General features: G+C 35.1%; 2 protein-coding genes across 3 annotated transcripts; both read right to left on the bottom strand.

Annotated features, from left to right (window-relative positions):
• Window positions 1-458: 458 nt before the first annotated feature.
• LOC136054405 (DNA excision repair protein ERCC-6-like 2) lies at window positions 459-12,998 on the bottom strand. 2 transcript variants are annotated; one of them, XM_065745679.1, is made up of 3 exons: window positions 12,932-12,998; window positions 3,512-3,695; window positions 459-1,662 (listed from the first exon to the last, which is right to left on the bottom strand). In XM_065745679.1, exons 2-3 carry the CDS (start codon window positions 3,652-3,654, stop codon window positions 693-695), a joined length of 1,113 nt encoding a protein of 370 aa, XP_065601751.1. In that variant the 5' UTR covers window positions 3,655-3,695; window positions 12,932-12,998; the 3' UTR covers window positions 459-692. The 2 variants fall into 2 exon arrangements, with proteins under 2 accessions (XP_065601751.1, XP_065601750.1); XM_065745678.1 differs by lacking the exon at window positions 12,932-12,998 and adding an exon at window positions 5,732-7,288 and having other exon boundaries at window positions 3,512-3,739.
• On the bottom strand, window positions 10,977-16,153 carry LOC136054294 (DNA excision repair protein ERCC-6-like 2). The gene is made up of 4 exons (XM_065745485.1): window positions 15,864-16,153; window positions 13,647-14,838; window positions 12,932-13,086; window positions 10,977-11,015 (listed from the first exon to the last, which is right to left on the bottom strand). The coding sequence occupies exons 1-4, from the start codon at window positions 15,915-15,917 to the stop codon at window positions 10,977-10,979; spliced, it is 1,440 nt and encodes a 479-aa protein (XP_065601557.1). The 5' UTR covers window positions 15,918-16,153.
• Window positions 16,154-17,390: the final 1,237 nt, after the last annotated feature.

Genomic DNA, 17,390 nt, shown 5'->3' with positions numbered 1-17,390 from the left:
ACACGCAATTAGATGCCATATTTAAATATTTTATTTACAATTTAAAATGCTTTCAGTATGCAGTGCTCACAAAAGGAAATATGATTCATTTGTGTAGAGCAATAAATTTATATAGACAGAAGTCTATATAAATGAATAAAAGAGAGGAAGTGTAATGACAATTTGACATCAGACATCATTCAATATGCTGTAGATTTTGCACCAAGAGATAGAGGGTACAAACACAAATTGGCCACCCTTCACAACATCTAAGATGAAGAACTCACTGCCATGTAATACCAAAAAAAATCAGAAGCTCCACTACCTTATAGTTAGACTGACCAACATCACGTTAAATTCTGACAGGATGTGTGAAGGGGGGAAATGTGTGTGAAGGGGAAAAAACTCTTAGTACTACCACCAACTCTAGGAATATCATCAGGAATAGTAAGATCTAGAATTATCATCATTCAATAAAGCAAGTGCACTCAAAACATTTAAAAATAATTTAATCTCAAATTAGTTTGTCATAGCTTAGTAATAATACACAGTACAGGCAATATAAAATGTAAATCGAGGTTATCATAAAAAGGAATTCATCTCTTTTCCTTTAAATTCATGGAGGTATCATGTTTTGCTGTATATCACTCAAGTTGCACATACTTTAATGTTCATTAAATAAAACAACTCTAGCACGACATGTAGAAAACTCATCATTTTACTACATGAAATGATGTAGCAGAGGGTGATTCATCTGAATCATCTGGACTATATTTTTTCCACAGAAAGTTTTCATTTTTTTTCCAAAGAGAATTTTCACACACGTCTCTCTTTTCTTTCAGTGGTGGATGAGGTGCTCTTTCACATAGCTCCTTTATAACTGTTGTGTCTGTGAGCTTTCTGAGGCTTTCCTCGTTCTGCTCATTTAGCATGTCCCAGAAATCTTTTGGTTTCTCCTTTGATTTTTTTACTTGCCCTAAAGGGATTCTCTGTGGTGATTCTGTAGTTTTTTTTTCACCATTTCTGAAGAGAACATTGAGAATAGAGGTATCTCCAAGTAAGTCCACAAAAGCTGACTTCTCAGTCTTAGCTGTTCTTTCCCTGTCTTCTGACTGAGACAGTGATCTTTTTTTAGGCAGCTCTGTTGGCTCTGGGTCCTGCTCTCCTTCAGAGCTTTTTACAGACAGTACCTCAATTATTTCTGATTTACTGTTTAATGAACCAGATGCCATAAAATCCTCAAACGACTGATCATTACTCCTGTCAATATGCTGAGTAGCAACAGTGGGTGACTGTTTACATTTTGCATCAACACACATAGTATCTTGCAAGCATGAGTCACAGCGAAATTGCTCTACTTCATGGCTTTGCTGGTTCTGCAGTTCTGTATTTCCACTCAGATGAAATTCTTTAGCTGATGAAAGTCTAGACTTGCATCTTCCAGAATTAACAACACATTTTCTTTTCCTTGATTTTCTTGCAGCCACATCTCCTTCCTCAGAGTCATATGAAACTTGTGCTGGTACTACCACTGGAAACAAAGACTCAATTTCTGGATGCTTTGAAATGTAAAATTCCCTCAACAACTTCTGTCGTGTTTCTGATGTAGCTTTTGCAATATGTTCTGCAAGTTCTTCCACTGATCCCATTTTAAAATGGGATACAATTTCCTCAAATTGTCTCCTGTAATTAATCAGAAGGGGAAAATGCTTTATTCTGACACCTTAAAGTAGGAACAAAAGCAGCATTTAAACAATTCATTACACTGTTCTACTTTATGTACTCCAAAAAGTAATCACTGAAAGTAACTTCCTTATTAGATGCTGTGTTTGTTGTTATCAGAGAAGAAAGAATAGTGACCCTAGAAGAACTAATTCTGAAACCCAAGATCTCAAGCGATTTCCTGAGCTTATGATCTGAAGACATATACACTTCCAGTGTAGGTACAATTACATGCCAAAGGGTCAGAATTCAGAAAGCATTTATCTGCTAAAAGGATTTAGATAAACAGTAGAATTTTGGGGGGAGGAGAAGAGGCAGAATAGTTGTTGATACTCCTTAAAAAAAACTTGCAAAAGAAAAGCTTGGTGAATACCATCAGAGGAGGTAGAGACTGTCTCCTCCACTCTTTCTAGTTAGCTATGGTGTATTTCTCTTGTGCTAAGAGTCCAACGTTTAATTAAAGATGACTCTAATCAAGTTTAAACATAGTCTGGGGTCAGGCTAATCAGCTGGAAGGCTGGAGGTGTGAGTTTATGCCTCCTTGTTAGAGACAGGATACAAAACACTGCCTTTCCCATAAGAGGGCTCCAGTAGGCTGAAGACAATGAGATGTAATCCTCCTTACAACAAATACTGCTTTGCTGACTGGCTCCCACTACCCTCTGTATGCACAGCCACTGCAGGCAGATTACCAATAAATCTTACAACTACAGCAGACCAAGCTGAGGAATCCTGTCATCTTAATTCATCATACAGAGGATTTAAAAGTATTACAAAGTCTAAGTGCAAGCCAGGTACTAACATCTGACTCACTAAATATTTAAGACAATGTGTTTAACCTTCTTGCTGGATCTGACTTAGCATCTTGTAACAAAATCCTTAGTCTTTCCATTGCCTTTGATAATTGTATCTCAATCAATTACTGATAACAATAATTACAGTTTTGAATATTTTTAGAGGGGAGAGTTCTTTTCTGCCTACCTCTTGCAGTTTTAGAATTTTCAGTACCTTAATAAGTCTGACACTTCATCAGTAATGGTTTGGGCAGCTATTATCAGTTGGCTAACGTGAAGGACACTGAAGAAGTATTATTTGGATACCTACTATCATACAACAGTTTTCTTATATATATTTTGAAATTGGTTTTTGGACAGGTTCTCAGTACTATAAGGTTAGCCTAATAAACAACAGTTTTTTCCTTTCTTTTTCCACATATTACCTGGATTTGTTATTGAATTTCTATCTATGTACCAACGGAAATTAAGCATCAGTATTAGTAGAAGTAACAGCTTGTGGAAAAAGGAAAAGTGAGGAGGCAGCAATGCTCTTATCTTTCCAAAGATGGGGAGGGAACTTATTAAAAAAAAATCAAAAAACATTAAGCTCCAAGTTAAAAAAATATATAAAAAGTTTAAGCTTTTTACAGTCTTTTAATGAAAGTGATGACATCTAGACAAAACCAGTAAGCTGTCAGAAGCTGCCACTACAAAAATTTCTTGTTTCTATACAGTTTAAACATCAGTTTGTTATACCGCATGGTATATACCATGAATACTGCAGTGATGACATCTGCACAGTGATGTAACTTGTGACAGATCAAATCAACAAGTTAAACTGATTTGTGGGTTAAACTCATTTTACTGATCAATTATGCTACTTTATGTGAAGTTAGAGAGGAAGTTTCCTGTTAGTTCTGCTCTTGTCACAAGAAAAAACACATCAGAATTCCCTGGGAAGGGCTGAAACAAAGAGAACACTAATTTTCCAAGCTTAGAATTATTTTACCTTCATCTCACCAACAAAGTCTCACCTGCGAATTTCTTTGGGTGTCTTTCCAACCAAGAAGGTGGTTGAACCCACTCTGTGTACTTTAGTGCTTCTCTGGGTCACAGGATGCAAAATGAACAGGTGATGTCGGTTACTGTTCACTGTAATTCCATGCTCTCTCTTCATAATGCTCTTCCCTGCTATCACTTCTTCTGGCTTTTCTTCAGCTTTCTGTCAAAACAAGAAATGAAAATTGTCAAAAAAGCTGTGTCTGACAAGATGATGTTATGACTATGTCTGTCTTTGCTTGGACTGTACAGTTTGTGTGCTATGACTGGGATTCAGAGATCCACTGAAAACTCCCTACTTTGTCACAAGCTTCCTTGGGTCTGTGAAGGGAAGTCTCAGTTCCCTAAGTATAAAGCGGGATATTTTTACAAATATGTTATGAAAGATCATGAAGTTCTGTTCCCTTAAAGCATTAAAAAGTGTTATATGCAAATATAATCTTATCTCAGATCAGAGATCTTAATCTCAGAACCTCTAAATATTATTGTAAAATAGAAAAGAAAAAGTATGCACCTGTTGCACTCCAAAAAAAGTTGCACTCTAAATACAAGCCAGGGGATGAAATGATCGAGTGCAGCCCTGATGAAAAAGTCCTGGGGGTAATGGTGGATCAGAAACTGGACACAAGCCAGTAATGTGCCCTCACAGCCCAGAAAGCCAACTTTATCCTGTGCTGCATCAAAAGAACCGTGGCCAGGAGATCCATGGAGGTGATCCTGTCTCTCTACTCTGTGTTGGTGAGGCCTCAGAAGTACCATGTCCAGTTGTGGAGTCCTCTGTACTGGACAGAAACAGACCTGTTGGAGCACATCCAGAGGAGGGCCACAAAAATGATCCAAGAAGTGGAACAACTTCCCTACTAGGACAGGCTGAGACAGCTGAAGACAGTCAGCCTGGAGAGGAGAGGGCTCCAGGAAGACCAGATAGTGGCCTTTCAGTATCTAAAGGGGAACTATAAGAAAGGTGACAGATTGTTTAGCAGGGTTTGATGTGATAGGACAAGGGGAAATCACTTCAAACTAAAAGAAGGGATATTACATTGAATATAAGAAAAAAAGTTTTGCTTTTTTTTTTTTAAGTGGTAACTGGCTCTGGAAGGACCCTTCTAGCCTAAATAATTCTATGATATCTGAGTTTTTACTTTTTTTTACTCTTTTATACTGTCAAACTTAAGTGTTATTTTATGGTAAGTATCTTGGCAGATACCAATTTCCAGCAGTAGTTCCCATCTGACATCCCCACAAACAGCTGAAGTAGTTTTACTGGCTTTTCTCCACACATGAAACCACCACTGTTAGACACCCAGGATAGCATCCATTGCACATTTTCACTGTTTGCTTTCATTTCTAAAACAAACAGGAAAGGCCTCCTGAAAACTATCTGCTTTGCGGTTACCTGATTTACAGAAAAGTCTGAAAATACTGAATTCAGTACAAATGTCCTTGAAAGTAACTCAGCTTGCAACAACTACTAAACCTGTATGCCACAGTCCACTTTGTATTTTACCACTACCCTTAGAACCTTGGAAGACAGGAGACTATGCGGATGTATTCTCAGTTTCCGTGACATTGCCTATTCTAGTTATAATTCTATATTATTTCAACTAATCTTTTTTTCCTTTTTTCCTAGATTTCTGTGCTTTTTCCTGGGAGCCTTTTGGATAATATAATCCATTATTATGACCTTTCTATGAGCTGTTCTTGAATATATGCTATTTTTAGATATTGTTTTTATTTTGTTGGCATTTTATACTTGTCTGGTCATTTAATACATAAATACTCTGAAATGCATGCTACCTGACCATTCAACATTGCTCTTATCTTTTATCTTCTACACATACCCATATCAAACAAGAATTTATTCCTAAATTATTTTACCCATCAAGGAAAACAAAGTATAATACTGTCTTCAAAAATGTCACCTAGCTTATTTAAAAATGAGATCCCCAGTCAAAATCAAAGAAAAGCTAATCAACCTTGAAATTTTTAAATATTGTAGGACAATTATATTTAAACTTTATGAACTAAACAAAACTACTCTGTATGTCTGCTGTGAATTCCATGACAGAGATAACTAATACTAGATAATATCAGAGCAGAATAATCCCTGAAATAGCATCCAAAAAGTTAGACTTGTCTACTGTTGCAATTACTTCCCCAAAAGATTCTGCTAACACACACAGCAGGGCATACACTTTTATAGTTACTACAGTATGGAGCTATGCCTGCTGACAAATTTATCAGAGTAATATGTAGAAAGTTTCTCTTGCTTGTAATGGTCAGCTTTTTTGCTCAAAGATGTGGAGTAAGGACTCAGTGAATTCTAAATTCTGCTTGCTAGGGGAAAATAGACTACTAAGTCACTTAAGGATGGATTATTTTCTCTTTGTTCTACTTTAAATTCTAAGTCACGTTGTTTCTTCTCCAATCATTTAACTGCAAAAAAATTCTCACCGGAGCAGTTTCATTTAATCTATTGACTTGTTAACAAAACAAACATCTATAAACCTTAACACCTATTGCACTGAACACTTAACCATAAATTAACACACTTATTACTGTTGAGATGAAAAGAGATAGTCAGCACTGTCTCAGAATTCATAGCTAAAGGAACTGTTTATTCCAGATGTCTGTGGATTTGTAGCTGCCTTCTTTTGTACTCCCATCCCTCCATTAAGCAGTACCAAAACAAGAAGTCAAGCAAATACATCACACAGATAATGCAACTACATGCTTCATGGAATATCATATATGAACTCATCCAATTTAAAAATATCTACTGAAAGACATACTGAAATAGTTAATTCCATTGTAAACTGAAACAGTAATGTCAATAAAGCAGCATTACAGGTCGGCCATTTGTTAACAATTATTTTAAAGCTGAATAACCTTCCCTACCCCAGAAGAGCAAAGATAATGGAATGTTATCTCCCAAAAGCCTACTCATTGTAAACAACTATCTAAACTTGTTGAATCTAAAGCTGTACAAACAAACTGCAATCAGAGTTACTATAACTGATACAAAGTCTTTGTTTAAATAATCTACAAAATGTCAGTGTAACACAGATAGGATAAAGAGCACTTCTTAATAACACAACTTTTGTATTTACAGTATTCTCAACAGCACTTAAGTCTGCACTGGGAATACAAAGAGCATGTTTTTTTCATAGGCTGACAGCGTGTTTAGTTCTCTCATTTACACCACACTGCAATAACATAAAGAAAGGTTTACCATTAATCCAGGTTTTACTACAAAGCATCTCTGTCAAACACCAGAGAGACTGCCAAAAGTCTGTCATCCAATTCAGGGGATTAAGTCTTTTCTTATAGTGAGATTCTTGTACCAATTTACAAAAATACAGATATAGTTTCTTAGAGCTAGTCACAGTCTATATTTTGGCCTGAATTCATGCCACAGAGGTTGAATATGACAGCTGGCAGGAAGCAGAGGGGAGAATACATCCTCCCCCTTTCCAGTCACCACATTTTTGTTGCCATAGTGATTAATCCTCAATTGAATGGCTGTCTTTGTACATTTCTTTTCAGTAAAAACTAAGTAAACTTAAGTTGAAAATACGCATTTCACTAAAATAAAAGAATTTACATATTCAACAGATATAGTAAAAGTTCTATGTGACTAACAGTTTTTCACATATTAGAAAGTGCAAGTTAGCCCTAATGCAGGATATATTCATTTTTTCGACTTATTCAGTACGCCCTGTTCATATTTTTGAATTTTTTATAAAGCAACCAAACTGTAAAGTCTTCCCCATACTCCAACCCCCGCCATATCCACCAGATTCCTACTGAAGAAATACTTCATAAGTTCAGCTTTACAGGAAGTAAAGGAAATCTACTTCAGACTTCTGTACCTCTGTAAATTATTTCACACAGGTTGTTTCTGCCAATTAACATGAAAATTATACAAAAAATTAAGGAATGCAATTTAATTCTGAATAGACAAGAGATATTATAAGAAGATATTTAATCTTGGTCCTCAGAAACTTCTACTTCTTAATGTATGTAAGAAAAAGCTGCTCCAAAAACAGTGCAAGTTATCTAAAAAATTATAACAACCTCCTACACCACATGCAGCTTTGTAGCATGGAACCCACTAGCAAAAAGCACCCTAGAAATACCTAATAGATTATTAAGAACGTTGAGAATATATCAAGACTTTAATTTTCTTCCACAAAAGTAATAATGTCAGAAGAATTATTAATAAAGTACCATGTGAATAATTTTCCAGGCCTTTCTGTTGTTGCTTTTTTTGGAAGACTAAAATAACTGTACATCTACTCTAAAAATTACATTCTAGCTTTAAAAGAACATGATGTCTAGTCTAAAGATTTCATTTGCATTTTTAATTTTAGAATTTTGGTTTCCAATATCCTTCTTCAACACCTTTTAGTTATACAAGATAGCTGAACGCCAAATATTTTCATAATAGATAAAACAACAGAGAAACATTTCCACTCATTTGATAAGTGAGTTTATAATAAGGTCTATTTGCATGGACTTAGAAACAGATTTTAACTGAAACTAAATGCAGAACAAAGATGACTGAACATCATTCAGTCAGCATAAAAGCCACACAGAAAATGCATGAAAAACAGGTTACTCACTCTTGTATATTTAATATAACTTTCTTCCCTTACACTTCTACAGAAGATCACTTATTACAAATAATCTTCTGTGAAATAACAGATTAAATGTCCTCAAATGAATAAGGGAAGGGATAACGACCAACTTTCAGTTATCTTTACTGGAATATCTGTCACATTAAACTACAGTAATTTTCCACTTTCAGGTGCCTAGAACACTGAAGCCTGATGTGATACCCTGTGCCTGATGGTACCAGACAGCTGACTCTCATTTGCCAGACAGCTGTCTTCAGTTTAGGACTATAAACTGCAACCTAAGAGATACATTTGACTGGCCAGAGACACTGAGGTTCTGAGATATGCAATGTATTTTCAGAATTACAGAGGATAGATTTAGTGAAAGTTACTTCACATGCAGTGTTATACTCTAACAGAGGATAATCTGTATCTCCAAAATATTTTCAGCTATCAGCCACGTATCTGCACAGAACAAAAATCCCTGGTTTTGTTTTGATTACTGAGGCTCTTGAACAGCTCTGATTATTGATGCTCCAGTGCCTTTCACATTAAAAGCACTATCAGAAACACGAGCTGTTTGGGGAGATTATCATAGAACAGCAAGTTACACTCTTCCGTCCCTTCTTCTCAAAATGTACACTGATTTGACACAGCCAGTTGTGGCTGACAGGCAGAATTCGGACAATTTTCAGAAACAAGACAGTAGGTATGATTCATGAGTTGTTGATTAAAATACTGTTACCATAATTCCAGTTATTTCTCAAAGACAGAACACGATGCATCTTGTTTATCTAGAACACATTATTTCTAGTCTTTTAAGTACCTGTCAAATTATGTTGAAAAGTAAAGTAGTTATCCAGTACTACAGATGTATACTTATGTTAACTCCTTCTATAACAAGAGAACTGTCTTCCTCTTAGAAAATGCCACTGCATCTTATCTTCACAGAAGATAACAGAAACGAAGATTTACAGAAACGTCTTCCACTTTTATTAATTCCCACATTATTCGGTGGTAAAGGGAAGGTATTCTCCAAAATATGATAGTTTATTCAAGAGCACGTGATTAAAAACCACTGCCTATTGCTACTACCATCATATACAAACTATCTTCAAATAGTTTTTCTTCTTGAATTCAGATAATGGACAGTACTGACTTCGACCAGTCATCCAAGATGTGGATTACTTCTGTGTGTCCAATTAATGCACACTTTATACTGTTACATTTCAGACTTCATCTCATCTTTCACAGCTGAGACCATGAGAGCTCTCATCCTGTTTCATTTCCTGACAGCAGATTTTACATCTAATTGCTGTTACCTAACTGAATTTTCAGTGGCCAAACATGAAGATACCGTATTATAAATGTGAACATTCTAACCAAACTAGTCAGTTTATATAATTCATTTGAAAATAAGCAATAATTCAGAGTATGTCCACACTAATACCATTGCAAAAAGATGAGTCCAAAGTTTTACAATAGATTGCTCTGATTTCACAGAATCACAGAATTGCAGGGGTTGGAAGGGATCTCCAGAGATCGTGTCCAACCCCCCTGCAAAGCACAACCCAACATTAGCACAAGCAACATTAAGGACAGACTGACTGCCCATTACTCAACAGAAAATATGTTCAACTGAAACATAATCTTTAAAACTTGACTTAATACCTACTGTCCAGCTCTAACACAGACCTTCTGAACTCAAGAAAAGAAACTATCATCCAGGCACTTTTTCCTGTCTTAATGTTCAAATCTTACAGTTTTTATAACCAGTTTAAATCCAAGATTATTCATTCATTAGCTACTCATGTTCTTAAGTAAGATTTTCTACCTATCTGCAAAGCTTTAATTTGACAGATAAAAACTCCCTGTCTCCATTCTTTCTACCTTGGCTTCTGAGGAACATCTCATTAACATTTCTTTCTTTGAAGGAAGAGTCTTCTCATTTACAGCAATCTGTAGGTAACTTAAGTGCTTACATTAGTTTTCATGCTTCAGCAATAACGAGATAATAAACCTACTTTATCTACTGCAGGCAAAATACAAGATTACTTCTTTTTAGTATTACTTCCAGCATCTTAATTTTTGTTAATCATTTTCTCCTAATTTCCATAATTTTGTTTAAGTTCTTTAGTGTCAATGGCTGAGATTAAAATGCCATGGGAATTTAGTGAAGCCAAAATGTAAGTACTCAGTCAACACCAAGAATCCAACAAAATGTCAATATTCTCAGATGAGGTTGTCTTAGTTATCACCTTTTTTTCTTATTACTTATTATTTTGTCATTTATTACTCCTGTCATTCTAGTTTCATATGTGAGCAGAAATAAACATGCTTCACTCCTGATCTTCAAGATCTGCAGGAAAAATGGTATTTCCAAACATAAAACACATCTGCATCAATGGAATACTTCATTGTCTTTTAGTATTCTTGCATTTCTTTCCCAGAGATCATTACATGAAAAAATCTATTTAAAGGCAGAAACACCTCATTACAAATGCATTGAAGTACAAAGCAGGAAGACAAAGTTGGTAATTAAGACCTGCACAGCACAAAGGGATATTATACTGATGTCCAAAAGCAGCCTGTCTATGAAATGAAAATATCCTTTTGTGACTACTCCCACTTAGATAATTTGGTTAAATAAGCTTAAAATCAAATCACAGAATCACAGAACTGTAGAGGCTGTAAGGGACCTCTACAGATCATTGAGTCCAACTCCCCAATTATTAAAGCATCATTTATATGCCATCAAATAGAACTTCAATGCGCTAAAAAATTGTTTAAGACTGTGGTAATTCAAAGTGAACAATAATGGCTACACAGCCATTTTAGAAACATTGTTAGAATAATGATGCTAGAAAGCAAAAGCAGTAAGAAATTTGAGCTGATAAAAATTTTCCTTTTAAGAACTACTACGTAACAGTTAATATTCCAGGGTTTGATACCATAATTATTTCATTAAGACAGTGATGTAATATTAAAAATGATGTGTAATTGTTTAAATTACCATATAACACCACTTTAATCTGTAGAATTTCTTTTTTAAATTAAACTTTTCTAGAAATCAGCACTCGCAGACATTCTGCACTAAAACCATGAGAATCAAGTAAAAAATGATCAGTAAAAACTGATGGCTGAAAAAGCAATAACAATGTTTCTCTCAGATCAATGATTTTCAGAGAACAGCTTTTGAAATTAAAATAATGAAGAAAGAAAAATATTCGCAGTAGTGTCCTAAGTATATAGTTTTTCAAAGATTTCTATATGTTAGGTAATGGCTCTTTCTCAATGCATAGAACAAAAGGAATGCCAAGTTCCAGGATTAAGAATAGGCAGCGATTTAGGGATTACTTGAAGATTAATGCCCCTATGACAAAGAAAAGAAAATTAAATCAAGAGGCAGACTTTTCCATAATTACTGATTATTTTTTTCCTGCCTAATTTGGTCTCCAAGATAATTGCTACTACTGTAGCTTCTGACATGCCTTAAAGTGATTGACAAGTCGATAAAAAAAAAATAATTTGCAATATTTCTAAGTTATACAAACTTTAGGTAGTAGAATGTAAGTTACTCAAACAATACAATTGAGCTCCCACAAAACAGTTTTGGAGACAGATGGATCAAAAGACACTTGCCCAACATAGTCCCTTTAAAGTATTAGTTTGTTTATACTGAATTTTACTTGTTGCCAGCCACTGCCATTATGTAAGTATCTTTCCACAGTATACCTGAGTATTTTTGACCTGCTTTTCTGTTAAAATGGGATATTCTAATGCAAATGTCCTATAATTCAAGAGGTCTCACTTTTCATTGGCTGGTCTGGTCTGATCTTCCCAGTGAAAAAATCCCTGCTAATGGCTCAACTAATTAAAGTACATCAGGGACAGCAGAAGAAACTTAGCCACTGCAGATGTTCATCACCTCAAATGAAAAGTCTTATGTCTGTGATTTCTATCGTGATTGTCAGTATGTTTGTAAAGACTGAACTGCATATTCACCAATTACTCATTCTATGTCTGTGGTTTAACTTACAAACCAGTCCAGAAAACTGCAAATATTTATTACCAGGCAAACAACACTGAAGTGTCCAGATAATCAGAGATTAAAAACACTATATAATAAGAACAAAACCATACAAACTGTACCTGAATTTATCCCACATTTTACGTATTCCAGATGTAATTAAACAAGATGCATGAGCAACGAAAACCACAAAATACAAGTCTTGTTGCAAGAGAGCTCTTCCACTGAATTCCAGTTTTATGTTTCAGACATTAAGAACAGGCTATAATGACCATTAATTTAACAGATTATAGCAACCATGTTTCCAGCCTCAAAAAAAAAAAAAAAAAAAAAAAAGCTTTGATCTGACTTATGTTTGATTTTGTGTGCCACGGAGATTCCTGCACATGCTGTGGAAAGTGGAATTTTTGTTAACTAGGTCCAGTTCAAACTGAAGGTTTATGTTTCAAATCACACCAATATGGCACAGAATCTGATTACCATTTCTCAGTCTAATCCTACCATCTCTTTCAGAAAAATCACAGGAAGGGTGCTATGTTGCACCATTCCCAATTCTTTGAGAGCTGACCAATGTGAAAAACAAACAAACAAACATAAAGGTAATTTACTGGATCACTATTTGAGTCCCACTCCTGACTCTGATCATCATGTAGGTTATTAACAGAAAAACAAGTGTGTTAGAGCTTCCTATGATGAAAACTGAGGATAAAAATAGAATAAAAACATTTCCCAATGTTTGTCTTTACCTTGGCACTACAGACTGCTATATTAGCGGGGAGCTGGGAAAACTGCTTCAACTCAAATACGTCTCGCATTGCCCACCGGCTCAAGTGACTCTCAGCCTTGCTTGATCCAACCACATTCTGATTTGAGTGCATATACGCCACTTCTTGAACCCCATCTGATACATCAGAAAAAAAAGATCATCAAATATTTTGGTTATTCCAGAACTCTCAATATATATGCTGCTGCTGTCATTTCATTATGGGGCTTTTTCATATAGAGAAAAGAAAACTTTCAAAGCATTTACTGGTTAACGACTACGATACTTATGTTTAAAGATAAGCCACTAATCAAATAAAATCTTCCACATGGTATTTCAAACTCTTAAGTCACACATATAAAATTTTGGGAAAGTAAAAAAAAAGTGCATACCATTCCAGTCAAGAGGTTTCATGAATATTTAATTTGTTAACGCTTAATTAACCTTCTATCTCAGCATCTTTCAACAGATAAGTAAACATTCAATAATATACTACAGAGAAGCCCATTTCCTTGTCAGATAGAATATGTAACGGGTAAAAAGATTAAATAATGTGTCTACTGCTATGTTAAAAGAATATTTATTAGTCTATTTTAACAAAATAATATTTAAAAAGAAGAATTTAAAATCTGCAGTAGAGACACTACTATTTCAGGTTAAAAAAAAAAAAAAAGCAAGGAAGTTAACAGCCTTGTTACCTAAATATCTGTCCATTGATTCTACATTTTGATTCCGATGATCAAACTGAGCTCTCTGTGTAGAACTTCTACGCATAGCATAATTGCTAGACTTCGTCTGTGCAACAGAGCACATCCTATCCTGAACAGAGTGGAGCTTTTTAGACCTGAACTGAACTCCGCATCTCTGGCTTTTATAGTTTTGCTCTTGGGTATGAATTTTTTCAACGGGTAAGTTATCTTCAGAGGATGAAAATTCATCTATATTCTGGGAACCACTTTCTTTTACTTTTCTACTGGGCTTCTTCCTTTGCAGTAGAGATTTTGAGAATTTCCCTAGTGCACTGCTAGGTGTTTGCCTTTGTTCCCCTTTTGTGAAGCTCAATGTTCTTAACTTTTCTGATTCAGAATTACAGGGAACTTCAATATCATCAGATTCATCACTTATGTCGCTTGCACCTTTCCAATCTCTTTTCATGCTGCTTTCCATGTTTACAAAAGACATGACTTTGCTGAAATTTGATTCAGTACCATGGAATCCAGATTGCCTATATTCTTTCTTAAGTACAAACTCATCTTTTTCTTTCAGTGATCCTCCAGAATTTTCAGACGCTGACCTCTGTATTCCAATTTTTTTAGTATGTACTGCTTGAGGGCTTGATGGAAATTGGGTAGGAAAGATGACATCACAATTTTCCTCAGAACTGCTTTCAGTTTCCATTACTACATCACTTTGCTGTGAAATGCATAGATCCTCATTTTCCCTGTCCGCTTCCTCTTCAGAATCTGATAGACAATCTGCAGTATGCATGTCTTGTTTATCATTTCCACTTGGTGACTGAGCAGCTTCCCTGTGCTCCAAAATATGCACATAGCTTCTACATTTCTGAACATCATTACACTTGCCGTTGACATCTGTTCTTATAGTCTGACTATCAGAACCTGAACAGCGAGAGTCATTATTACCACCTTTTTTGGTAGTTTCAATTTCTCTCTGCAACAAGTTAAAGAACCCACACTGCATTAAGGAAATCTGTCCCTTTGCAGTCATTAAATTATTTGCCCTGCAAGGCTTCGTTCTGTCACTTTTTTTCTTGGAAATTTCCAGAATATCATCATCACTAAAATAATCATGAAAATCAGTTTCTTCTCTCTCTAATTGTGCCTTAGTGCTTGAAGGACCTCTAGCTCCTTCACAGCCTGGTTGCTCATACTGGAAAAAAAAAAAATAAAGAAAGAACAGTTATTTATACCAGGTAGATACATGCAAGTTTGGCAGATCAAAGTCTTAAGCAGAACAATAACAAAGATAACACTAAAAAATTATGTTTTCAGACAATATATGCTACCCACTGGTAAAACAACCTTCATTTTCCCAATCCAAACCAAAATTTATTTTTTCTCAAAGCTTGCTGCATTTTTTCATCTTTTATAAGTTTGAAAAGTGGCATCATGATGCACGTGTTAATACTGTGCAATAAAAAAACCCACCTCAGAGTACAAAGGCAAACCTCCTTGTATATGCCTTGCTAACATTTTAAGAGCTATAAGTACTTAGGATTCTGCTCTAGAATTATTTAGAGCATATTGTAATCTAACAAAAATTACATTAAGGCCACCTAAAACACTTATAAGCTACTGAAGTCCAAAATACAGCTCCAAAACCATGTACTTCTGAAACAAAAATTATAACAATATGGAAATGGAAATACCAAACTTCTGCCCATACAGAGAAGTTTTGCAAATTAAAATCTATATAACCTTGCTTGTGAGAAAGTATTTACCAAGTCCACTGCAAGTTCATGACCACACACCAACTGCATTCCCCTCCTTATTAATTAAATAACCAAAACTCTTCCAAAAAACAGTAGGTGCAAGACTCTCAAATGTATTCTTGGCCAAAAGGCTGTTACATTATATCAAGTTTTAAGACACTAGACAGCAATTCTTCAGTCAATAATGTTGCTCTATTACAGTATGATAATTCATTCATAAAGAAGGTCAACACCCAAGTATTGTAAAGGTCACAGAATACTGCAATGACAGACATTAAGAATAGACATTTTTAAATACAGACAGTAGGACATTATTTAATGCTTTACAATATGTAAAATAAAACACAGCAACTGCAGTCGCAGACAAAAGCATTACCAGCCTAAAAATACACTACAAGCATTTGCCACTGTTAGACTACACAGACTTTCACACTCTAGCTTGCATCCTGAAAAGATATCTCACATTTTCCGAACTGCACTGAGGAGGTTCCTCTTTTAGCCAACTAGTCACCGTCATGACTCCCGCTTCAACTTGTCCTTCCCTCTAAAAGAAAAAATAAATAAATATATAACTAAAACAGTATCTGTTCAAGCTAATGAAGGTGGTCCTAGCAAAAAAAAAAGAAATATAATTTTTACCATAGAGGTATAAGTATCAAGAGTACAACCACCAAACCCCAGAAATAGTTTTGCATTTTGACAATGAATTTTATGCTCTTTCAACTCAACCCATAAACTTTAGGACAATTTATATACTGTATAAATTGCATCTTACACATACAATATTTTTACACTTTTTTTCCACGGCAGAACATCTTCTACAAGATTCATATTAGATGTCGTATTTTAATTTATATTTTATTTAGAGAATTTTTAAGCTAAACATCCCCAAATCACAAGTTTTCATGTCTTCATATTGTTCTGGCTTGTATGGTATGCTTGTACTGCTATTTCACATTATTCATACTCCAGCTTCTCTCCAGCCTCTTTGTATGCAGCTAACTCTGAAGGTAATGCCTCTTATTTCCATGGAAAATATAACAAAGAGCACAATAATACTATATGATAGAGCAACAAATTCTCATCTAATATTTTTCAGCATAGGCATCACCATTAGCTATGCATTTATGCCAATAATGAACAAGAGCCTGCATGCCATGCTTTTAAAAATCTGTACCAGCAAAGGCAACCACTGACATTGTGGCTGAAATGCACCACACACCATGTCACAGACTCGAATGTTTGGTTTCCATAAACATTCAGGAAGTGTCAGTGAAGATTAAGGGGTGCCATTTTTTCCTCATGGAGAGATTCAGTCACACACCTTTGCTCCACATGCATTTCCATGTCAGGAACCACCATTTTGTTAGACTTCCCCTTTGCTGGAATCTGTCATATGACAACAAAATGTTCCTGAGTATTGGTGGGATGGTTCAACTTTTACTGCTGTACCACCAACATTCACCTCTGATACCACGGACCAACAAAGTAACACAGCAGGTATTACTTTTGGAGCAGTTGCATAGTACAGGCAAACAAATAGTATAAGGGGAAGGACACAAAAAAGGCTAGAATAAAATTATAATATGCAAGTTTGCTGCAACAAAGATGCAGAGCAGAAAAAGTATATACAGTACACATACTTAAATTGAATTTTCACTATATGAAAGCCAACAGTCTTTTTAAAACATTGAGCCTCCATTGTAAATCTCCATCCTGTATTTTTTTCTTTAAAATAAAGCCTTCCATTTTATTGAACAGTTTTTGCTTATGAATGTAAGAATATTTTATAATGGGATTTGTGGCTTAAAATGTCAGTTTACGCCTGTGATGAATAAAACTCACCTGTGCATAAAGTTTTTATTGTTTGATACAAGGAAGTTTTTTTTTTTATAAATCAGAAATTACATGATCTATTTCCTGTAAGCCACTATACAAACAAGTACCATTTAAGTTTCATCATTCTGTTTTATAAAGTGGTTCCATTCAA

The sequence above is a fragment of the Cyrtonyx montezumae genome, unplaced genomic scaffold (assembly GCF_038088225.1).
Source record: "Cyrtonyx montezumae isolate F1298 unplaced genomic scaffold, pur_monq_1.0 scaffold_36, whole genome shotgun sequence".
Classification (NCBI taxonomy): domain Eukaryota; kingdom Metazoa; phylum Chordata; class Aves; order Galliformes; family Odontophoridae; genus Cyrtonyx; species Cyrtonyx montezumae.
This window is presented reverse-complemented; position numbering and strand designations above follow the sequence as displayed.

What these genes read in the sequence shown, in the direction of transcription:
- LOC136054405 (XM_065745679.1), bottom strand. Translation starts at nt 3,654, where the DNA reads ATGAAGAGAGAGCATGGAATTACAGTGAACAGTAACCGACATCACCTG. An exon ending in ACACCCAAAGAAATTCGCAG is followed by an intron (nt 1,663 to 3,511) that starts GTGAGACTTTGT and finishes GATTAATTACAG; the next exon opens with GAGACAATTTGAGGAAATTG.
- LOC136054294 (XM_065745485.1), bottom strand. Translation starts at nt 15,917, where the DNA reads ATGACGGTGACTAGTTGGCTAAAAGAGGAACCTCCTCAGTGCAGTTCG. An exon ending in CTCAGTGCAGTTCGGAAAAT is followed by an intron (nt 14,839 to 15,863) that starts GTGAGATATCTT and finishes TTTTTTTTCCAG; the next exon opens with TATGAGCAACCAGGCTGTGA. An exon ending in ATCAATGGACAGATATTTAG is followed by an intron (nt 13,087 to 13,646) that starts GTAACAAGGCTG and finishes CTGATGTATCAG; the next exon opens with ATGGGGTTCAAGAAGTGGCG.